Source organism: Ceratotherium simum, chromosome 2 (assembly GCF_057802395.1).
Source record: "Ceratotherium simum simum isolate JZ-2026a chromosome 2, ASM5780239v1, whole genome shotgun sequence".
NCBI classification, from domain to species: domain Eukaryota; kingdom Metazoa; phylum Chordata; class Mammalia; order Perissodactyla; family Rhinocerotidae; genus Ceratotherium; species Ceratotherium simum.
The window spans coordinates 54,367,367-54,392,488 of record NC_141901.1 but is presented as its reverse complement, the minus strand read 5'-3'; the positions used below and the strand labels follow the sequence as shown (position 1 = coordinate 54,392,488).

Here is a 25,122-nt window from a genome sequence, read left to right as displayed (position 1 = left end):
TCCATTGCTTTGGAATGAGGAACTGGAGGCCCAGAAGAGGAGGCTTTGTGGAGACATCCATCTCAGTAAAGGTTTTTCAAGATGAAATGTTGACAGCTCTTCTCATGGATGCCTATAAGAAACATAAATCTTTTATTTAATTCAAAAATATGAAAGGACTGAATTATTTTTGAAGATACTGAAGTCTGAAAGTACATTTCGTCAAGAACTCATTCACCAAATGCCTTTATGGAGAATATCTTCATAGATCACATACACTGAAAAGATTACCTAACATATCTCAAAAATTCATCAAGTGAATGGGCCCTGAATCACAGTATCTTCATCCTTTATGCTTTTTGCTTACTTTGTGGACTTTGCTGAGTTTGGACCATGAAATTAAGCAGGGGTGGTGTGTGCACACACACACACACACACACACACACAATTTTTCTGTGTCTTGGGCCATATGAGGTAATCTAAGACAAGAAGATTTTCCCAGAGGAACAGTATAAGATTAAAAATTTTAATCCTATTTTTTATTTCAGTTTACAATATTCCCCCATATTAAATTGGATATGTAAGACACTTTGTCCTCCAAGGTTCCCAAAAGCTAAACAACTTTAAATGCAAATTATATTTTATTGAATATACTCACACACACACACATACATATAGTTGCACAGAAATGAGTTTCCCTGATTTTAAATCTTAAAGCAGGGTAGGTTTAAAAAATTGAAGTTCTGCTTATTTCTTATCTAGGATCAGTCCCACTCAGAGACATCTAATATTTTGGAGTTTTGTGCAAAGGTCATATTATTTTGAAAGCAGAAGATTCTCCATCTAAAGCTGCTGAAGGATTTCACCCCAAGGTATGTTTTCTCCAGGTTCCCAAATCTGCTATTTTCTGCAGTTCTCAAAGAGGAGAGTGTGGAGGGATGGCAGAGTAGAGGCCTTTATATTTTGGAAATTGCTTCAAAAGAGGTGGAATCAAGGAGAATTAAATTAAATAACCAGTAAAGTGTCTCTCAGAGTCTTGTCCTAGGACAGTTAGTGGATCTCAAAAAGCTGATCCCTGCATCACCTAGAACTTGTTAGAAATTAAAATTCGCAGGCTGTCCCACATCTTCTGAATCAGAAGATCTAGGAGTGGAGCCTAACAATCTGTCTTTTATCACCCCATTCAGGTGATTCTGTTTCGTGCTCAATTTTGGAACCACCAGAGTGGACTCGCCTGTACCGGGATTACCCGGGGTGCTGGTTTAAAACTGCAGAATAAAGGGCCTATCCCATGCCTCATTTTCTAAAGGTGAAACCCAGGAATCCATGATTTCAACAAATTTACCAAGTGATTCTTATGCACACTAACATGGGTAGGTCATTGAACCTGTAGATAAAACAATCTATCATCTTGTGATGGAAAGAAAGCAATCTCAAACAGCTTTCTCTGGAGGTGACATCACAGAGTGGAAACAGCACTGGCTTTAGAGTTGTACTGACCTGGGTTTGAATTCCAAGTAGGCCTTACACTGCTTATGTGATCTTCAACCAGTTATGCAAACTTCCTCAGCCTCAGCTTCCTTATCTCTAAAATGGGCTTAATAATACCTAGCTTACTCCATTTTGAGAGGATTAAATAAGATGGGGTATATACTCTGTGTAGTGTCTCTTACACTTGAACAGACATTAATCCCTTTCTTTTCTATACTCTCCTCTTTGAAAGATTTTCTAACCCATTCCTGTCATGGTGCCTGGTACTTTGCTCGGTAATATTTGCTGAATAAACACAGGGTCCAGAGCAAAATTTTTGGATTAGAGTCCTAGCTCCACCGCTTATTAGCTATGAGACCATGAGCAAGTTATTTGACCTCTCTGTGCTTGTTTCAGTATCTTTAAATTGGGGATAAAAATAGCATTTACCTCCTAGGCTTATAGTGAAGATTAACTGAGTTAATACACATAAAGCACTTAAAAACAGTGTCAGGAATACTATAATTCTCAAACGTTATTGAAAGAGAAAAATTCCTCACAAATAAACTTCTAAACGTCAGAAGGGTTTAACTCTCAAAGAAATAATGCAATATATTAATTTGTCCACAAACATTTGTACATGATGTCACAGGCTCTGTGTGAGGCCTTAGTGACACACAGCCCCTGTTCTCATGGAGCACGCAGTCTAGCGGGAGAGGCAGACATTAATCACATAATCATGTAAATGAGTATATAATGAGAAAAATGAGAAACAGGTGTGTAGGAAAGAACAGCTTGTGTGGCTGGGGCCCAGGGAGCAAACGGGAGGAAGATGGAGCGAGGAAAGCTACAGGGTGAGAGTAGATCAAGCAAGTCCCTCACACATTTTGGTGTATTTCTAGGAGCAAAGGAAAACCTTTGAAGAGTTTAAGCCAGAAGGTCACATGTTCAGATTTATATTTCAAAAAGGTTACTCTGGTGGCATTGTGGAGATGAGATGGGAGGAGGCCCAGAGAGGGTGCATGGAAGACCAATTAAGTTTTTACAATAGTCTAGTAGAGAGACAATGATAGCTAAGAGTAGAGTGGAGGCAGTGGAAATGGAGCTGTTTAGGATTTGAGAGCTATGGAGGAGAGGAAGTGGACAGGATTCAGGGAGGAAGTGGAAATGAGAGGCAAGGGAGTGGGAGGAGCCTAGAGTCATTACTCTGATTCTGACTATACTGGGAAAGGACTGGATTGGAGGGAGAAGACTGTGAGTGTGGTACTGGGCATATTTAGTTTGATGTCACTCAGAGATGTTCAAATGGAGGTATCCAGCAGCTGGACATATTACTGTGGGCCTCAGCGTAGAGGTCTGGGCCAGAGAAACAAATCAGGAAGTCATAGGATTATGGATGGAAACCACAGCCAGGGAAGTGAGTGAGATTACCTGGGAGAGAATATGGAGGGAGGCTTTGGGTCCAGCCCTGCAGAATACCTACACTGGATGATCAAGGGGAGGAACACGAACCTGCAAGAGGCTGATGTGGCAGGACAGTCTGTGGAAATGTTAATTTTTGTTTTCGCTCACTCTTATTTTCCCCTTTCGTACCATTTTAAGTTAATAGCCTGGTTTTATTATTCCTGGCTTCAGGGATCTTGGCAAGAACTAAAGTAAAAGAATCCTGAAGTAAAACCTCCTGCAGTTTGTGGTAAATGTCCAGAAGACAAAGAGAAGCTATGAGGCAAGGGGAGAAGAAGGGTCTTGAATTGTAAAGACCCACACACGGCTCAAGCTCCCAAGCTTAGCAAAGATCCCAGGGCCTTTCAGAGACCTTAGATGCAGCAGAACTACCGGGCCTGAAGGCCCTGGATGGACGTGGACAAGCATATTCTGGAGGTAATGAGAATCAATGGCCAATGAGGAGAAGGCTTTCCCTGCCTGGGGGTATGATGACTTCCAGGTCTTTGCCCCACTCTAGGACGTGAAGCTCCAAAAATGACTGAGGTGAAATTTCTCACCAGGCTGGTAGGACAGTAGGAGAAGGTCTGAACTTCGGTTTCAAAAAATAGAATAAAACGTGATATTTCTTGACAGTTCCATGATGCACTGTATTGGAATTTGAGGCAAAAGGAAAAATGTGCCCACAGCTTTAATGGAAGCAAATTCATCAATAACATTTTTAAAATCTACTTCTTTGATTACCTCATTTTCAGTTACGATAACTGAATTGCCATGTTTTAAAATTGCTCTTGACCAAGGGATGGTCTTAAATAATTTTTACTCTGAAGTAAAATCATAATTCCTTTTTGATATAAATAAAATATATTTAAACTAAACTTAATGTAATATATCTAATTTTCAATTTTTCAATTTATTTCCAACTACTTCAATGTTCAGGGAACAAATCAATCATTACAAAATACATAACAACATGTAGATAGAGCCATACATTTTTTCTTTTGCCTCAGGCTCCAATCTGAATCAGCATAGCACTGGTCTTCACTTAAAATTTTGATATTTTTGTTCAATGTGGATTTTTTGCATTGAATTTTAAAAAACATTGCGTTGAAATATTATTTATCTTGTTTACTGAGTTATTTAGCACCCCCTTAAATTTTTCACCTGAGTGACTTCAAATGCCTCACTCACCTCACCCTACTTTGGGCCTGTTTCTTGAATACCTAATTATGGATTAAGTATCACTCCCAGTATATGAAGAAGTAGCCAGAGACATAAAAGGAAACCCAGGAGAGTGTAGTGTCATCAAAGGAAGTATTTCCAAAAGGGAGAGAATCATAAAAAGTGTCAAATGTTGCTGAGAAGTCAACTAAGACTGAAACTTACATTTGTTGAATGACCTGAGTGTCATTGGCAGCTTAGTGTGAAAAGCCTCAGTGGATTGATGAGGGTGGAATTGGGCTGAAATGGATTGAGGAGTGAGTAGTAAGCAGGGAAGTTGAAACTTTGACTATGGAAGACTCTCCCAAGAAGTTTGGCTCTGAAGAAGAGAAGGAGAGGGCAGTAGCTGGAGAGAGAATAGGGTCAAGAGGGGTGGTTGTATTTTTATATGATCCAGTTTTGAGGGAGAAGTTTAATGTACAAGAGAGAAACTAGGGTCAGTGGTAGTGTAAGGTCCTGAGAAGACTGAAAAGAGATGGGTTCCTAACCAAAGATGAAAAGATTGGCATTAAACAGGAGGTGAAGAGTCTCCTGTATTGCAGCCTGAGGGAAGATGAGGGTAGGCGTAAATGTAGGTAGGATAACAGAAAATTGAGGAAGCTCCTCCTGAAGTCCTCAATTTTCCCTACTGAGAGGGAGACAAAGCCATGAAGAAAAGTGGGTGGTAATAGGACACCGGATATTTCTGGGGAGAGGAAGAGGTAAGAGACTGTAGCTAGGGACCGTGGTTGCTAGGCAGCATTCATCAAAGCTCCTCTACATCTGGGTAAATAAACAATGGTACCTCCACTCTATGGAATTCAATGCATTTAATAAAAACATGAGGAAGCACTCTAGAGAAAGATGGACCAATCTCTAGGATATACTGTTAAGTGAAAAAAACCAAGGTATAGCCCATCTAGTATAATATCTTTTGTGTAAGAAAAAGGGAAAATAAGACTATATAGTTATATTAGCTTGTATTTACATAAAGAAACACAGGAAGAATATACAAGCAACTAAAAAAATGCTGGAGAAAGCAGGGGACAAGAAACAAGGTGAATAGGGACGGAGATGGGGAGAGACTCTCAGTGTACACCTTTTTATTTTCATTTTTACTTTTTGATTTTTGAATCATGCGAATGTATTGCCTATTAAAAAATAAAATAAAAAATTTGAAAGGTAATATTCCTATACAAATAGGTATGCATAATAAACTCAGAATCTGTTTCCAAACCAAGTCCAAGCTGTCAGGCACCCCATAGACGTTTTAAAATGACTGCCCTGTCAATAGGATTATTGCATTTCTACATCTTTCTGGAAGGATGTTGTTAAGAGCATCAGGGTCATAAGAAAAGAGAGTTGTTATTACTTTCAAAGCTGGCGTGTTCTTTCTCTCATTGACTGAAGTAGATGGAGGTCACCCAAGGTTCTAGCTTTGATGCTCTTTTCCTCATCTACTCCCTCTCAGTAAGCAATCTCGTTTATTCGTCCTGCTTAAATTGGCCTCAATAATCTATCTCTCCAACCCTAAACTCTCTTCAAAATTCTAGGCTGAAATCCCAATGGCCACATCAACATGGTGTATCACTCATGGTCTCAACAGGAAAAAGATGGCACATTCAAATTGAGAGAATTACAGGAGGGATTTTTAACCAAGAGACTATTTACAAAGGTTTGCGGGGTGATAGGAGAACCACAAAGGGCTAATGGGAGCTGTGCTTTTACCAGTCCTAAGTCCAAAGGGATGAGGAGAGAGAGAGGTTACAAGAACCCAGAAGGACTGAGTGTTATGGAGAGCAGGGGGTCTTGAGAGAACAGGGATATAGCCAGCCAGGGTAACCTCGTTAGAAAGAAACCAGAGAAATAAATACCCCGACCTCACTGTCTTCCCTCCTTCCTATTTCCTGCTAGACTCCCCACTGACCAAACTCAAACAGAAGCTGGAGGTCATGGGAGACTGTGGATGTAGTCCCTCAGATTAGTACCCCTGGAGTGTGGGGCAGAGTCGGGGAGGGTGGAAAGCAGATCTGGAAGGGCAAACCTCCATATGTGACAAGCATGGCTCTGTTGAAGTCCTGCTGGCACCTCAAACTCAACATTTCTCAAGCCAACCACATAGCCTTTCCTTCATTAACCTGACCTTTCTCCTGGGTTCCTTGATTACCTTGGTTGATGGTGCCTCTATCCTTCAGTGTTATCCCCTACTCCACCTCTCCTGCCCTGCATGTGCACACACACACACACACACATGCACACACATATACACACACAATCAGTCTTTCTCTCCACTGGATTGTGAACTCCTGGAAGCAGGGCCTTTAAGCCTGGACTCAGCAAATATCTCATGGATAATAACAGCTAACATTTATTGGGCACTTGCCGTATCATGCACAGCGCTGGGCACTTCATATGGATTGTCTCATTTAATCTCTCAACACCTCCATGAGGTAGGTCCTATTATTATCCCCATTTTTACAGATTAGTGAACTGAGGCTGAGAGAGGTTAAGTAACTAACTCAAGATCACATTCTTAGAGCATCTGACATGGAAGCCCACCCTCAAGCACTATGACACTCTCTCTGCCTCCCCTGTTCAAGGTTGAATGAACTACCCACAGTGATAGCACAGTGCTTTGCTTGTTGAAAAAAGGAGTCAAATGTTGGTCAAACAGTATAATTCAGAGAGAGCAAGGGTTGGAGCTAGGGCTTGAACTTGTCACTGAATTTTAGTGGACAGAGGGGAAAAGGAGGGCATACTGGGCAAAGGGGCCAAGGAACAGCTGGGAGGGATTGTGATTTGTTTGTGGACTTGTGTAGAAAAGAACTTGACCAGATCAGAGAATAAATATTTAGAACCAATGGGATAAGATTGAAGAGGACTGAGGGAACCTAGATTGGAGAATGGAGGGCCTTGAAGTTGATGGAGCTGCTGAGACTCCCTATGGAAGAAAGTGAAAGTGGTGTTCGGGGAAGATTAATTTGCTACTTACAAAGTATGTAGGATGGATTGGAAGTGGACGATCATGTGCTGCTAGAGGGACCAGCTAGAAAGTTGTTCTAATGGTCCACGAAGGAATCAGTGAAGGCCTGAACTAGAGGAGGTAATGGAAATGATGAATGAACATTGGATTCAAGAAATATTTCAAAGCAAAAATTCTCTACAGCACTTGCCAACTGATGCTATGTGGGTGAAAGAGGCTCAGATTTTGGTTTCTAGCCTTTGCCAGTGATCTTGCCATTGACCAAGAAGTTGGAGTTGGATGGGAGAGAAAGGAGAAAATAAGTTCATTTTTAGACATATTGAGTTTGATCTGAGGGTCTAATTGACCTGTCATTCACTCCCAGTTTTGCCAATTTGCCCATCTAGTCTTCCTGTACTAAAAGGGGCAAGAGTTGTAGCTTATATATCAATCTTTTATTCCTAGTGTTATGGCTTCCCAGACTTTTGCCTTATAAGAAACTTTTATTTCTTAACTTCTTGCCATTTTGATTTTGCTCTTTATTAATTTTCAGTATGCATCTAGCCTCTGAACACATCCAGTCCTGCTGTGAGTTGTGTGCTGGGGCGGGAAGCAGGGTATAGCTTCGGGTATCATAACACCCCAGGGTACTGAAGCCCTGTGATTCAGGACTAACATACTGTGGCTGTAATTGATAATATTTTCTACTTCACAGTAGCTGAGCTGAATTGCACAGACTTGGAGGAGTAAATGAAACAAGTGTTTTATGGAACAACAGGTAAACCATTTAAATCTATAACTACTATGCTTATGTTTCCTGCTTCCTTGTCTACAATGGAATGTAAGTGGGGTCTAGGAGCCACGCACAGCCATTTCTTTTTATGTTTGCAAATAACACTGCAAATGATATTATATCTTTGCTCTAGCTCCTAGGAGACTTAAAAGGTTGAGTTGGCCAAACAGGAAAACTAAATCATTTATAAGGATGTAAACAACAGATTTGCACCACCACCACTACCCCCAAAATGTAGAATATGAAAAGAGTTCATAGAAATCATAAATTTTTTCTGGTCACAGAGACAAAGATTGACGGATTAAACACTTTTTTTTCCTAGAAAGAATAAGTACTTTTCTGAATTGTCTATAAAGTTTTGCCATCCCTAAAATATGTAGATGGTCTCAAAGTTTAACCTTAAAAATCGGAATTATGTATAACAGTGCTCCTAAAGTTTGACTATGAACATATTGCATAGTATTTATAATTTATTTTAAAATTTCAGCTAAGAACAAAGACTAAACATATAGGCAGATATCTGCAGATGCGTTGTTCAGAAGAGACCAGTGGTATAAATAAAAGACTTAAAAGATGGCAGGAAATTTTTCACTAATGGGTCATAAAAACAAGTAGAGAGGAAGGAGCTGCAGGTCCATCTGACAAATTTATACTATTGAATAGCCTTTCTTCTAAAATATGGTACACTAACACATTCATAAATTACCTTGCCTTGGGACTCAATTAATGTGGTTAGTTGTGCTGCTTTAAGCAGCAAAACTGCTCAAATAAGAAGGCTTTGTTGTCTTGGGGTAATTAGGACTAGTACCCTCTTTCACTTTCAAAGGTGTCCAGATCTGGACAAAATATGGGCACCTGTACATAGGTATCATGGTGTAATATGCATTTTAAAAAAATCTAGAATTCTTTATCAACTTTAATTCATTCAAAAATTATTTATTTCATGTATTATTTACCTCCTAAGTGCCAGGACCAATTGGTTGAGATACAAAAATGAACATATTGCCTCTGGTCCTATGAAGCTTGCGTAATACAATGTGAAATGTGCCCCTATAATGACGCTAAAAGTTCAATAAACACATTTTTTAGTTCTTTCCTGAGTAGTAATGATACAATTGTCAACTGAACTTATTATTATTGTGTTGATGATAGTGGGCATTTTGTTTTCTTGCTCTTAAACAGAGCAATTTCTCTCCAGTGGTGGTTTTGAGATTTGGGATTTTTCTCTTTGTTTAGGGAGGGAAAAAACCCTGAGTGAGTTTGTTGCCAGATTGCCTGGATTCAAATTCTGGCTCCAGCCCGTCATAGCTGAGCAGTCTTGGGCTCCTTACTTCTCTTTATTCCTTAGTGTCTTTGTCTCTAAAAAATGATGGTAATTAGTGCCTACTTCATAGGGTTATCGTCAGGATTAAAAAAGTTAATGCATTTAAGGATTGAAGATAGTGCTGGCACACATGGGAAACACTCCTTATGCTTTAGCTGTATTGTTTAAGCATACACCCACATAACGTGCACACACACATACACATACACATGTTTGGTTCAGTATTCCTCACTTGTGGTGGGGAGGAAAAAGTTAAGAATCACTGCTTTAAACGTTAAAAAAATCTTTGCTTCCATGGTGTGAAGGGAGCAATGGTACTTTACCTGTTCAGGCTAGACTAGAGGATGAAAACTCCCCTAAAGCAGAAAGGAGAAGGTGTTAGATATTACTTAGTATTTCGCTAAGATTTATGAATATGAAATGAGGGTGCTAGTGTAAAAGACGCTAGATTTTATTCAGTAAGAACTGGCTTGAAATTTTTACTTAAAAGATTACAAAGAAGCTGAATATTTCCAAAATTGAAGAAGGCAACCTAGAAGGGTTACCTATTGGGGCAAGTTTTTGATGCTGACAAATCTGTTTTGTTTTAAAAGCAGATTCATTTTAGAATGTTTACATTGTCTCACTTATTTAAGGCTATTTTTAATATTTTCTCCACAACTCTCAGGATGGTAACATCCACAGTTGTCCAGTAATCATATTTGTAAAAAATTGGCTATCAGCTTATACTTTCATTTCTTAAAACAATTTTTAGCCTGCTGAGAGAAAACAGAGCACTTTGAAAGACTGGCTGATTCCAGGCCTGTGGCAGGAAATTAAGAGGACTCTGAGACATCTTGCTGTGCTGGAAAGCAAGGAAGCTATCAAGGACTAACGGTTAGGTCAAGAGAGATGCAGGAACTAGCAAGGGCAAGATGTTGGTAAAGGAATGGAAAGAAAGAAAAAAGGGAGAGATGGAGCAAATTTGGCAAAAATCTTGATAACTGTTTAATCTGGATGATGGGTGTGTGGAGTTCATTTTACTATTGTTCTCGTATTTGTTTCAATTTTTTCACTATAAAATTAACACATAATTTAGGCCTTCTTTAATGCAAAGCAACACATGCATTCTCACTAAAATTAGACAACACAGATGAATAAAATAAAAAGCACTGATAAGTCTATCACTCAGAGATAATTACTGAACTACTGTGAATAACTTGTAACGCTTACCTGACATTCTTCACTGTATACGCAAATTTTGAAAAACTCATTTCTTCTCTTTCTATTTCTCATATCTTCCATAGCCTAAAAGCACCACTTCGACTATATTATTACCCTGTTTTCTAATCCACTAGGGCTTTCCATGCTTATAGAATATTGTCTGGGCTCCTTGTATTCAAGGTCTTTCAACATTCTTTCCGGAATTCTTTCTACTACCTTGTCTCCATTGACCCCCATGCTCCAGCCACTCTGTATATCCTACAATTCAATCCAGATTGGTTTCTGTATAAATGTCATAATTTATAATCTGAATGAACACTCAAGACCTTTAAAATAATATATTTTGGGATTTCAAAGTTTAGTACTCTTGATACAACTAGCAACTTGTCCCAGCACAGAGCCTAATTTTTGTGAAAAGGCCAAGCTGTTACATAAGCATTTTGCTGAGATCCATAAAAAGAAATCAAGAGAATGCATTTCAGCCTTAAGGGATAATTTGAAAACTAAGGAAAGGTGGGAGAACCTACCTCCACAGGTCACAGTGCTCCTGCAATATTTGTTTCTGCTCTAGTGGTGATGGAAGGAGCAATAGCATGCTTCTTATTTAGCTGAATACAGAGAGCGTGAGATTCTCCAAAGGTCCTAGGCATCACACTCTTCCAGAATTGGGAATTTTGGTCACCTGAATAAGCTTGTCCCTTGTTCAGCTATGCTGCATTCACTGCACTCTACTTCTGCAACAATGAAAGGTTATAATTTTGGTTATGAGAAGTATAACTTCCTTGTTGTTTCTAAACTTCAACAGTTTATACGTCAATTATTTTGTGTAGATATTTTTATAACTGGAAAGACTCTTACTCATGATGGATGAATATTGTCCTCTTGTTTATTTTTATTAAATTAAAAATCAGCTGATTTGACACATATATATTCAAAACTGAATTCCTGGGAATTTCCAAAGTTTTACTGCCTGTTTACGTTGGGTATCGCTTTATTAATATTCTGTAAAACTTTAAGTACACTTTAAAATAACTTCCTTTTGGTACAGGTTAACCTCCGGATCAAGATAAACATGGGCTAGAACACTCTCTGTAAGTCACTCCAAATCTAGAAATCAGCTGGACCCCAATCTCTCCAAAAACTAACATTGATGAAATTTCTGCCAACAGGTCTTGTCCTAGTAACTTTTAAAAAAATTTTCAGCTTTTAAATAAGATATAATTAAACAGAAAGCAAAGCTATTCATTTTTTATCTAAAATCATTAGAAGCACAAATTTGGCACACATACAGAATTGTTGCATTGTCATAGTGACTTCCAACATGTCCATCTTTAGCTTCAGATAGGTAACATGCTGGTTTGATATAATAGTGTTTTTCTGTGTGTGTGTGTGAGGAGATCAGCCCTGCGCTAACATCTGCCAATCCTCCTCTTTTTTTGCTGAGGAAGACTGGCCCTGGCCTAACATCCATGCCCATCTTCCTCCACTTTATATGGGACACTGCCACAGCATGGCTTGCCAAGCAGTGCGTGGGTGCATGCCTGGGATCCGAACCGGCAAACCCTGGGCTGCCGCAGCGGAGCATGCACACTTAACCGCTTGCGCCACTAGGCTGGCCCCTATAATAGTGTTTTTTCACCAATGTTGATTTACCCTTCATCTCATCTAACAATAGTAAGTATTAGGTAAAGTTTAATTTCTTACCAGCATAGACCACCTCCAAGAGCCAGAAAATTCTCTGGTTTGCATATCTTATGCCTCAAGTAGTCTGGTTTTAAAAGGTTAATCTGAGTTGAAAATATTGAACTAGTGCTTGGATGAGATTCAGGAGTGAGAGAGTGGATTTGGGAGTTTTATTTATTCAGCCTCCTCTGTGTAAGACAGTGGGCTAGGCCAGGTGGGGCATGCAGAAGCGCAGGTCTTAATTATTTTTCTTTCCCCTCAACTACCTCTTCCTCCTCCCTCCCCCTCCCCCTTCACTCCCTGCCCTTTTCACTCCACTTCCTTCTCTTCCTTGAACACAGTGTTTTTATTTTTAGCTCTTTTTTTCAAGTACTACATATACTTGGTAAAAATAATAATTCACAGAGCAAAAGGCTATTTAGTGAAAAGCATCTCTCCCTTCCTGTCTCCCAGGTACACTGCCTGGAGACAACCACAGCCATTAGTTTCTTGTAGAGCCTCCAGAGGACACAGGTGTATATATGGGTATGCGAATATCCACTACCGTCTCCTTTTTTTAATCCAAATAGCAGCAAACACATCTGTACCTTTAAAAATATATCTTAGGGATCTTTCCACATCAGCATATGAAGCTCTACCTCATTCTGCACAGTATTCTATTGAATGTATGTATCTCATTTCATTTAACCAGCCTCTATTCTAGATAGTTTCTACTACATATAATGCTGCAATGTACTTGCTAGTACATAAGTCTTTGAAAATTCCTAGTAGTGGAACTGCATTGAAAATTTTAAAATTTTGATGCTGTCATATTACCCACCAAAGAAGTACACCAATTTATAGCCCTGTCTCAACAACATAATATATTATCCAACTTTTTAATCCTTGCCAATCTATTAGGTGAAAAAATGGAATTTTATTGTTTAAAAATTAAGCTCACACCTTTACATGTTTAAAGTCAGTTTATTATTTTTTTCTGTAATCCAGCTTAGCCTGTCTTTCCACTGGACTATTTATTTTGTTTTGTTTTGCTTGCTTACTAATTTATAAAACTTGTTGTACAAGAAGGAAAGTTGCCTTTGTCAAAAAATATTATAAATATTTGTTCTAAGACTGTCATTGTTTTTCTATAAACAAAGTTTATAGAAATTGTTTTCTCTTGCACACATTTAAATTTTTTGTAGTCAAATTTAATAATCTTTAAAGTGTCTTGATAAGAAAGGCCTTCCTTCCTCCAATATGATAAAACAATTTTACCATCTTTTTTCTGGTACTTTTTGTATTTTTTTATATTGAAATACTTGATCATCTGAAATTTATTTTCAAGTAAGGAATATGGTAGAGATCAACGATCAACATTTACTTTTTTCAGATGGCCAGCCATTTGTTCTGTAACCACTTATTGAATAATTCATCATTTCCTCATTGATAGAAACTATTCATTTATAAAACTTATTTATTGATATACAACTTATAATAAAGTGTATAATCTTAAGAGTACAGCTAGATTGATTTCTGTGTATGTTTATACCTTTTCAAGCACTACTCAGATCAAGATATAGAACATTGCCCAGAACCTAGAAGGTTCTTTGTGCCATTTCAGTCAATACTCCCTCAAAGGTAATCATTATTCTGAACTTAATCACTATGTATTAGTTTTGCCCATTTTTGAAATTCTTATTAATAGAATCACGCAGTATATACTTTTGTGTCTGGCTTCTTTTGCTTAAAATTATGGCTGTTACATTTGTCCATTTTGTTGTGCACAGATTAGGTTTTTTTCTTACATTGCTGTGTAGTATTCTAGGAATGTACCAAGATTTATGTAGCCATTCTAATCTTAATGGACATTTGGATTGTTTCCAGTTTTGGCTTATTATGGATAATTCTTGTATAGGTCTTTTGGAGGACATAAGTGCTCATTTCTGTTGGATATATACCCAGGAGCAGAATTGATGGGTCCTAGGGTATACATTTGCTAACTTGAGTAGAAACTGACAGTTTACCAAAGTGGTTAAACCAATTTACATTCTCATTGGCAGTGTATGAGAGTTCTCACATGTCTACATTTTTTGCTAACACTTAGTAAGTTCAGTCTTTTTCATTTTAACCATTCTCATGCAGCTGTAATGAAGACCACTATTTCTTAATCTGAGTATTTTGACATTTTGTTCCACTGTGAAAATGTCTTAGAATGACCACCATGGCATAGGAAAGGAGGCTGGATGTGGAGTAAAAATATCTGAGTTCAAGTTTTGACTCACACTTAATGTGGAGAAACCTGGGTGACTACAGTAACCTTTCTGACCCACTAGTAAATAGGAATATGATGACAGCTACCACATAGGATTATTACAAAGATTGAATTATTTTAAAATTATTATGAAGATTAAATTACCTAGCATAGTTACTATATCTGAAATAACTTTGAAGGGAAAGCACTTGGGCAAACAATTATTTATCAAGATCCTACTATGAGTAGGTCCTGTTCTGGGCGCTGGGGATAAATCAGTGAACAAAACAATGCTCCCTGCCCTCCTGGAACTTACACTCTAGGGTAGAGACAGACAAAAAATAATAGACATAATAAGTAAATTATATAGTGTATCAGAAAGTGATAAATGCTGTAGACAAAGAGCAGGGTAAGTAGGTTTGGTAGTTGAGGGGATGTTAGCATTTTTAGATAGGAACGTAAAGTAGAGCCCACGGAGAAGTGGCATTTGAGCCAATGTCTGTGGAGGTGAGGGAAGGAGTCGTGTAGATATCTGTCAGAAGAGCACTGTAGGCAGAGGGAGAGCTGAAGCAGAAGCATGCCTGGCATGTTGAAAGAATTTCAAGAAGGCCAGTGTAGTTGGAGTGGAGTCAAGTGGGTGAGTGGGGGGGCAGGAAGAAAGGAGATCTGGGAGGTAGTTGGATGATGGTGGGCCTGTTGGTCAGTTGTGGGAACAATGGCTTTTACTCTGAGTAAAATGGGGTACAATGTAGCACTGAGCAGGGAGTGACATGATCTTGCTTATTTTTTTTATAAGGATCACTCTGACTGTGTATGTTTTAGTCATACTAAATTTACTTTCTTACGAATTTAGAGGCTGGAAGTCTGAGATCAGGGTGCCAGCATGGTCAGTTTCTGGTGAGAGCTCTCTTTTCCCTTTCTGGCTTGCCGACTGCCTCCTTCTTGCTGGGAGAAGGGAAGGATCTCTCTTCTCAAGAGGCTACCAATCCTATTGAATTAGGTCCCTACCCTTATGCCCTCATTTAAACTTAATTATCTCCTCATAGGTCCTATCTCCAAATACAGTCATATTGAGAGTTAGGGCTTCAACATATGAATTTTGGGAGGACACAATTCAGTCCATAGCAGCTTGCAACTTGAAATTTTCAATCTTTTAACATCCTCAAACACACCGAGGCTGAAAAGGTAACCTTGAAAATTAACCATGTATAGTTTCTATTAATGGTTCTGAAGGTTTGCTGTTGATATAACCAGTTGCTCTCTTTGTCCTATTTATGTCTATCAAATTGTGCATGGACACTTATTATTTATGTATTTTATAGAGGTATAATTGACATATTAGTTTCAGGTGTACAACATGATTTGCTATACATGCATATTGTGAAATGATCACAATAAGTCTAGTTAACATCCATCACCATACACAATTACAATTTTTTTCTTGGGATGAGAACTTTTAAGGTCTACTCTCTCAGCAGACCGTTATTATATATTTAACTGTGTCAAGATTAAGTTCTAAGGATAGAACCTCATCAGATCCCATATTATCTAGAACGTTTCCCTGCTTCTGGACTGAAATTCAGTTCCTTCCCTCTCTCATCCCAAATCCAACAAGGTCACTCTCCATTTTTGAATGAAGGAAAATATAGACTTTTCTATATTTTGGATAATTTTGTTAAGTATAAGAAAGGCCACAGTACCCTGTCTTTGAATAGAGTGTGTATATTTTAAGCTCGGTGTGTTTCCAATTATTTTTACTGTGAAATTTGGGAGTGTGCATTTGGAAACACTTCACCTAAGCTTAGCCAAGTAAATGAGAATTTTCCTTTTGTTGAAGAAAGGGAGCTTTGCATGGTGCTTTGTATTGGAATCTGCTAAAGGCACTGTTTATTTGCTTCCAGTAGGCAATGAGAAAATAAGACTCAAGGGTCTGAAGTTTTCTAACTAGTCAAAGAATCTAAAAGATTTTATACGGTGGTAGAGCTGTTTTAAAGCAAGGCTTGTGAGTTCCTTTATCAATAAAGAAACAAATTCCACTTCTTATAACAACACATCCTGTAGATTCAAAGAACGGTATGAATTGTTTCACAAACTTTAAGGTCATCATATGCGTGAGTAGATGTTACTTTCCTAAGAGATTAAACAAAAATCTTGAAATTAACATTCCATCTCTCTGGATGCTCTTCTCAATAAACATAATAAAAGAAAGAACCTGTATAAATTTAAACTTAATTAAGAATTTTCCTCACCTTTTATTTTCTAACCTTGTCCTTATCTTACTGCGAAGGGACATTTCAACAAAGCAATTACATTTCACAAAGCTTCTTATTAAATATAATTGTAACATATTTCTTTAACTATGATCAGTGTAGGAAATTAAAACTATAATTTCTGATTTCCACAGTGCATTCCGCAACTTTTCATCTTAACATTGTTTCTACCGTGGTTCATGCCACCATCATCTCTCTCTGGCCTTCTGTACCAGGTTTCTATCCGGCTGTCCTGCTTCTCCTGTCACCTCATCCTTCTCTACATAGCTATCAGAACCATCGGTATAAAATACAAATCAGATTCTGCCACTCCTCTCCTTAAAATTTATTGTTGTGCTCTGAATAAAATTCAAATTCCTTTCCTTGGCCTGAAAGGCTGTATGTGATCTGGCCTCCAGCTTACCTCTGACTTCATTTCCCACCACTCTCTCCTCCATGACCACACTCCAGCCACGGTGGCAGTCTTCTGTTCCTCAAAGTCAGACACAGGTCTACCTAAGGTCTTTGTGTTGGCCTGGAATGCTTGAGTCTCAGGTTTTCACTTGGCTCCCTCTTCCTAGTCATTCAGGTCTCAGTAAAACTTACCTTCTCAGCGAGAACTTCTCTAAGCCTTCTATGTAATACAGCCTGTGTCCTCTCTTAACCACCCATCGCTTCATTCTGTTTCATCTTCTATTTTAGTTATAGTACTATTTGACTACAGGAAATTATTATTTTTTAAAATATTTATTAAATGTATATATTATTCATCTGGACGTGCATTTGAAATTATCTTGATTATTTACTTGTTTCTGGTTTACTGTTGATGGAGTTCAAGACATGCTACCCCAATATATTGCACCTTGGCATATTGAATATTGAGCTGAAGGAGTTTGAGAAAATGGCAGAGGCAGAAAAGTCTCTGACTTTCCTCCTGCCCTTCTTCCCTGAGGCAGGTCATAAGACCCTCATGTGAGAGGTGCCCTCCCTATTCCCGAAGGAAATGAGTATCCTTATCTTCAAGATGGAAGGATATCGAGAAGAATCTAAGCCAACAGGCCTTGCTAATTTCCCCCAGTTTACTACACTTAGCTCATACTTTCTGCCCTATTATATCTTTCCATGATTTCCCACTCTTCATCAAACCTAGCATAAAAATACTTAGGTTTAACCATTTCTTTGGATCTTCATTTCATTATGAAGGCTCCTGTGTCACACAAAACTTATGTTAAATAAATTTGTATGCTTTCTTCTATTAATCTATCTTTGCCAATTTAATTTTCAGACCTAACCAGGGACTCTAAGAGGGTTGAGGAAAACTTTTTCCTCCCCTGTACTGTCTTCCCCATGAAAGGAGGGATCTTGTAAATTATTTATTGCTGTAAACCAGTACCTGAAACAATGTTTGTTCATAAGAGGTACTCTCTCTCTATTGTTTGAATGAATGAATGAACGAATGCGTTCTAACTAAAGACAAAGCACCCAGCGCAATGGGGGATACACAAATGAATCAGAAAGGGACTCTGCCCTCAAGAATCTTGAGGTCCACTGGAAAAGAAAACACGCAGATAGAGACAACATGCTGTTGGTCCTGGAGAAGAAAGAGATGACATCCAGCTGTAGGAAATCAAGGCTGGCCTTGAGTAGGAGGTTGCATCTAAGCTGAAAGATGAAAGATGGGTATTTTGGTATTTTCTATTTCATTCAGTGTTCTCTTTGTCCTGCTTTGTTAGACAAACTTGACATCTGATTGCTTAACTAACCCCTCTTTCAAAGCCTGTTGGCACTGCCCTTGGTTTTGAATGTTCCTATTGTTCTGTGAATTTGAGTGGATTCTTTTTTTTTTTTTTTTTTTTTTTAAGATTTTATTTTTATTTATTTTTTCCCCCCAAAGCCCCAGTAGATAGTTGTGTGTCATAGCTGCACATCCTTCTAGTTGCTGTATGTGGGACGCGGCCTCAGCATGACCGGAGAAGCAGCACGTCGGTGCGAGCCCGGGATCCGAACCCGGGTCGCCAGCAGTGGAGCGTGCTCACTTAACCACTAAGCCACGGGGCCGGCCCTGAGTGGATTCTTTTGGTCACTTGCAGGTAAGTGCACCTATGGGCAAAAATCCACATTTATGCGTGAAACATAGTAATACAGATTTTAGACAATAAATTAGTTTGTTTAACTGAAATAAAATTTTACCATATTATTGCTTTTGTAATTGAGCATATTTTAGCGTTAGCATACAAATTAGCCCATAGGCCTAGGCAAATAAAAATGTTAATAAAATGTAAAGATACAATAGTACATTAATACTGAATTAGTTAGGCTATTAATGTTAGACTACATTACATACATCATTTCCACAATACAGGTAAATATGAACATTTTCTAAGCCAACGAAAGATTTTGTGGATCAGAATTTTTAAAATTCAAGATGATTATATTATAATAATTTATGGGAATAAAAACAGGATAAATGTTCTTATATTCTGTACAGAAGGCAAATATTTGTTTTATCTGTCCACTTCTCCGCCACCCTCTGCCACCTTAATGCTTGAGAACGACTTCATCTAAATAATAATTTGATTTATTGTTACTAGAAATTCAGGTTTCCATGAAAGAAACTAGTGAGAATATAAAAATAAACGAAATCTAACATTTCTCCCTACACTTGCCTTGCTTTGGCACAGAGCCACATACAACTCCAGGGGCACTACTTACATAGACTCTGATGTGAGTGATGCCCCTGGAGTTGTCCAGTGCACAAACCGCACCATCATACAAGGCATCTCTGATTGTACAAAGAAGTAACTAAGCGTGGGTCATTTCAGAAAACTTGGCAATTTAGATTTGCCTTTCTGCAGTTTTCTACTTAAAGAGTTTATTTAATTCTCGTAAGGTAAACTCAGCACAATATTGCAAAACGAAACAAACCTCCCACCTTGCCAAAAATATATATATATCAGAAGCAAATCAATGTAGTATATTTGTGGAAGAGACTGTGGATTGCTTGCCTAAAAGCCCATCTTCCCTCTTCATATTTGCTAAGAGACCCTCCAAGTTCTATTCAGACATCCTATAGTTATGCAGTTTACAAGACGCTGGATCCCCTTCTGAGCACCAGAGGGTGAACTAGATAAGGTTATTTCCTTACTCTTCGAATCTTTGGTTTAGGAAAGGACATTTGGGCAATTCTGGCCAATGAGCTGGAGGAGAAGTCTTGCTGGGAGCCTTTGGGAAAGGTTTCCTTGAGCTACAAAAAGGAAATAAGGAAAGAAGACATCCTCTTTCTTCCTTTCAGTCTTTGGACAGTGTTGTGATACTTGTGTTACATGGAGCCCTGCAGCCATCTTGGGACCTAACTCATGCAGTATGCATATTGAAACATATCGATGTTTATCTCTATAGTTAGATAGATAGAGGTAGACCAAAGAAACATTGGAGATCATCAAATTCAACTGTCTCATTTATTTTTGTTAACCCAGGTTCCATATTGTTTGGCTTATTAATATTCCCAATGGAAATCACAACTATTAAGCCAACAGTTAGGTTTGCGAGCAGTGATCAACACAGACACAATCTGATTATTTGGATAGGTGCCATTTTAGAGATAGAAGCTTATAATGTGACTCCTTTAATTATGAAGTAATTTCTATAATAGTATACTACTAGAATGAATTGCTGGGGTGAGTAGCTTATTTCTAGGATATTTTTTATTTATTTATTTATTTTAAAGATTTTATTTATTTAATTTTTCCCCCCAAAGCCCCACTAGATAGCTGCATGTCATAGCTGCACATCCTTCTAGTTGCTGTATGTGGGACTCGGCCTCAGGATGGACGGAGAAGTGGTGCCTCGATGCGCACCCGGGTCTAGGATATTTTTTAAACGGAAGCTAAGCTTACTAAGATCGGTGAATTTAATACTTAGAGAATTATAAAGGTGATTAGCAATGCTTTTAGCCTTGTCACAAATATTACTATTTAGCATAAACTAAAATAATAATTTATTTAGTGTTTGCTTATATGCCAAACCGTTTGCTAAGTGCTTGCTTGACTCAAAGAGCTCCATTCTGTTCTCATAACCACTCAGGTGAGCACTGTTATTATATCCATCTTGTAGAAAAGGAAATAGAGATTAGGTAAAGTTAAATAGTTTACTCAAGGTCGGAGCCAATGAGTAGAAAAACTGGGATTTGCCGTTTGCCTCCAGAGCTCAAGCACCTAATCATGCAGTTTTCTGCCCAAGAGTCAATAACTTATTCTTGGTTGAGGCCATGTGGCAGACACTGCTGGGTGCCTATGTCACAACTATTCCCCCTTTCTCCTCTCAAACAGAACCCCTATTTCGTTTGGGAGTGACTCATGCTCAGGTTAATGAACTGTGGCAATCCCATTTTCTTTTGGTCTGCAGTGGGCATGTGACCATTTTTTGGCCAATAAGGGAAAATCTACTGGGGGAGATGGCAGTGTGGGAAAGATTTTTCTCCTTTATAAAAATGGGAGCAGCACTGCCTTTCCATCCCTTCCTCCTTGTACAATGACCTCTGAGGATGTGAAGTCTGGAGCTGTGGCAGCCACATTGTAATCAAGAGATGACAAGCGCGGAGACAAAAGCCAACATGCATATGGTGGTAGAGAGCAAACATAAAAAGAGCTTGAGTCCTTACTGACATGACTGTGCTGCTGAACTAATCCTGAGACTACCTACAGCTGAACTTCATGTTAAAGATGTAATAAATGACCTCATGCTTTAAGCTACTGTTAGTCAGATCTTCTGTTGCTTGTGGCCAAATGCATCCTAATGGATACAGTCTGGGCAGGGAAAGATGTTTTCCCAGAGTTGCTGTGAAAATAGACAATGTGGAGGTTATCAAGATTTCATCCAGGCATCCGTTAGTGTAGGTAGTAGTTCAGAAAAAAATACTCCAGCTTTATCTCAGATCTGGGTAAACTGAGCAATCCACATGTCTGTGCTGGGTATTTCCCCCTTTTTTCCCCAGACACACTGTTCCTTTTCTCTGTGTGACTGGCTGATATAGACGCATCAAAAGGCTTTCTCGTCCCCCGGCTTCTGGTTGGATTTGGCCTTGCGGATGCACCAGCAGGAGACTGAGGAGGGAGGTGAGAGAGAGAGAAATCCCCCAGCTTCTTCCCTGGGTGATTACTTAGGCTGACTATATCCTTTGACTGGGGGTCACAGGCTCCTGTCAGGCTGCTCTTTCTGTGCTGAGTTTTGGTAACTGTTCCTTCCCTTTCCTTCTACAGATCTTGGAGCTTGTAGCCCCAGGGTTTCACACTTCCCTTGTGGTTCCCCACACCCTGCCCATATCTTTGCAAAGTACCATTTGTTTCCTGCTAGGTCCTGACTGATACAATGGTGTGAGCAAATCACTGCAGCTGTTGAAGCTTGGTCCAGACTATCTGAGATGTGGTGAGACTCTGTGGAGTTATTCATAGTTTCAAGAAGGGCTTTCCCCAACCAGGAAAGGAGGCTACATAAATAAGTGTCATGCTGCAAAAGTGAAACAAAGTCTCACAGCTCGGAGAAATCACTTTCCACCCGAGGACAAGAAATCAGAAGAGATGGCATTTGGGCTGAGGATGGATAGGATTTTTAAAAGACAAAGACAGGGGTGAGTATGAGTCAAGCCAGGGAGGAGAGAAAGCTCAAGAAGAGTTCCTGAAAAACTAGTGCTGGAAGGGACCTAAGATGTCCTTATTCAATGATAGTTCTCCCTCCACCTCCTTTACAGATGAGTAAACTTGAAGCTGAGATTTGGCAACTGTCAAACAGCAAGTAAATAGCATGCCAGGACTCCAACCCAGGTGGGCTAGTTCCTAATCCACCTTCTACCTCCACCCCACCCTACCTCACCTCAGGTCGTCTGCTTACTTGTCAGTCTCTCCCACTAGACTGTGACTTCCTTGAGAGCAGGGCCTGTTTTCTTCATCCTTGAACCCCAGTATCTAGCACAATTTCTGACATGAAGTCTTCGTCACCATCCTCAGCTACCAAATGACAAGAAGCATCCGCCAGGCACTCTGCAGATATTTTACCTGGATCTCAAGGAATCCTCACAACTTGGAGGGGTATAATTATCTCCACTCTCAGCTGAGAATGCTGCGGCTCAGAGAGGTTGTCTAATTTGCCCGAGGTCACACAGTAGTGTGCAGGACTCTATTTTACCTTCCATCGATCGCACCCCGGAGTCCCTGCCTCAATGGGCGTTCAGTAACATTTGTTGAATAAATGAACAAGAAACATCGACTCAGTGTATATGATCGGCTGTAACAGGCCACCCTGGAGGCCCCGCCACCTCCGGCCGCGGTCTCAGCACGTCGTCTCTCCTCCAAAGCACACCCGCTCCTCTCGGCGCCCCGCCCAGGTCCCAGGCTCCGCCCCCGACTCCGCCCGGCTCGCCAGCCACGCCTCCACCTCGAGGAGTTCGGTCGTTCTTCCTATCTGAGTTTTCTCCTGGCTCCAGCCGCTGCATCGAGGGCTTCTGTCGCCCTGCGATCTGGAGCGGGTTCCACTTCCCTGCCCCTCCTCTCGCCCCCCTCACTCTTCAAACTTCTTTTTTCCACCCTCTTTACACTTCAGTCATCCTAGTGGCCGCCTCCTCCACTCCCACCAACCAATCGGTGGTTCTTATTCTCGCCGAGGGTCCGCCCCCTTCCCGCCGGGGGCCAATCCCCGGCGAGGGAGTCGGGTGCTGGGGCTCGTTCCCAAGCGCCTGGCCGGTGACGGCAGCGCGCCGGGCGCCGCGCGGCGGGAGGGGGCGGGGCCCTGGATGAGGGATGGGCGAGGGCGGGGGGGAAGGGAAGAGGGAGGAGGAGGAGGTTGCGGCGGGTTTGAAAGCGGCAGTTTCCTGGCTGCTTGGGCAGGCGTTGGTCCCCGAGCTCCAGCTCCGCAGCGGCCACGATCGATCCAGCGACCGGGCTACGCGCGCTTCTGCGCGCCCCCGACGGATTTTTCCCGTTTCGGCTCTTCCCTCTCACCTCCCCGCCCCCCCCGCTTCAGCCTTTCCCGCCGCTCCGGCGCGGAGCCCGGGGGCCAGCCGTCGGCTGTGACCCCGCCCGAAGCCCCTCCGGAGCTGCCTGGGGACAGTTCCCTTCTCCTTTCTTCAGCCTAATCCGGGGTGGCCCTCGCGGAGCCGGGCCAGCCCCGGGCAGCGCAGCCGGGAGGGGCGTCCGAGGGGCGTCTCGGGGCTTGGAGCGGCCCGGCCCCCAGCGGGCTGTGGTCGCGGGTGGGGGTGCCGGAGCGGCGCGGCCCCCTCGCCGGGCTGCGCGGGCCGCCCGGGGCCCCCAGGCTGAGAGGGGCCCGGAGCGGCGCCCCCGCCGCCCGCGCGGGGTCTCCCCCATGGTGCAGCGGGGTTCGGGATGTCGAAGACGCTGAAGAAGAAGAAGCACTGGCTCAGCAAGGTGCAGGAGTGCGCGGTGTCCTGGGCAGGGCCCCCGGGCGACTTGGGCGCCGAGATCCGGGGCGGCGCGGAGCGCGGTGAGTTCCCCTACCTGGGGCGGCTCCGCGACGAGCCCGGCGGGGGCACCTGCTGCGTCGTCTCGGGCAAGGCGCCCAGCCCGGGGGATGTGCTGCTGGAGGTGAACGGGACGCCTGTCAGCGGGCTCACCAACCGGGACACCCTGGCTGTCATCCGCCACTTCCGCGAGCCCATCCGTCTCAAGACTGTGAAGCCAGGTACGCCGGCCCTGCCTTTCTGTCGCGGGGTTTGGGGGAGGTCGGCGGTGGGCGTCCTGGGAGCGGCGGCCCCTCCCCACCTCTTATCGTCCTGGGTCATCTTAACCCTCTTGGGTGTGCCGGACTCCCTGGTGAGGGGGAAGGGTGGCGGTGGTGATTCCCATTTTGCCGATAGGAAAGCTGAGCTCTGGCTTGGCAAGGCTGCTCTGCAGGCTGTCACAGAATTGCGATCAGAACCTCGATTTCTTAGATTTGTAGCTCCGTCTCCACCGCAGAGTTTTTGAATAGAGAAAAAAACAGCCCTTTTCTGCTCTCCTTTGTGGAATAGATCCTCGCGATGGTAGCATTTTCTTTGGAACAGCCTTACGCATTTTCTAATAGGGAAAAAGGTCTGTACTATTGAGGCACTTGGTGCCAAGGTTACCACCTAGTGTACCTGGGAGGGCTTAGCTGCTTCAGTGTTTCTTGCACACTAGCAACACCTCGGAGCTGACAGCCTAACTCTGGCAGTCGTGGTGGTTCAAGTGTCTGGGTACCGATGGTGTACAATATGTGATATGTGGCAGAGTGGTGTGTTCTTGCAGCGAGCTGTTGAATAGTCTGGGTTTCGAAGGAAGACCTAGGTGCCTCGCTGAGTAAAAGCTTTGGTAAATCTTTGATTTTACAAAATTTTATTGAAGTGGTGGGTAAAAAGGGCCCCTGCTGCCTTGGTGTCTTTTATGCTAGTAAAATCTGCTGCAACGCATGTTACGTTTATGGCATACTTGCCAGTTTCAGAGCATTGATCAGACTGCGTACAGTGAAACCTGATAGTATGTAATAATAGCCCTTATGTATTTGATATCGGCAGCAGTATTGGTCGTTTCAGCATTGGTAGAATGTGATTCTATTTTC

At 41.2% G+C, this 25,122-nt stretch overlaps 1 protein-coding gene and 1 long non-coding RNA gene across 3 annotated transcripts in view; both read left to right on the top strand.

The window, feature by feature from the left end:
• Positions 1–758: 758 nt before the first annotated feature.
• On the top strand, positions 759–7,815 carry LOC147918018 (uncharacterized). Its single transcript, XR_015549093.1, has 3 exons — positions 759–851; positions 1,167–1,288; positions 7,770–7,815. It is a non-coding gene; the product is annotated as an uncharacterized LOC147918018 (long non-coding RNA).
• A 15,553-nt stretch (positions 7,816–23,368) lies between these two features.
• MAGI3 (membrane associated guanylate kinase, WW and PDZ domain containing 3) overlaps positions 23,369–25,122 on the top strand; it is a 234,417-nt gene continuing 232,663 nt past the window's right edge. For both annotated transcript variants that reach the window (XM_087445275.1, XM_014780007.2), the window contains exon 1: positions 23,369–24,228. In XM_087445275.1, the coding sequence (XP_087301401.1) occupies positions 23,913–24,228 (316 nt within the window). In that variant the 5' untranslated portion in view covers positions 23,369–23,912. The remainder of the gene's footprint in view (positions 24,229–25,122) is intronic.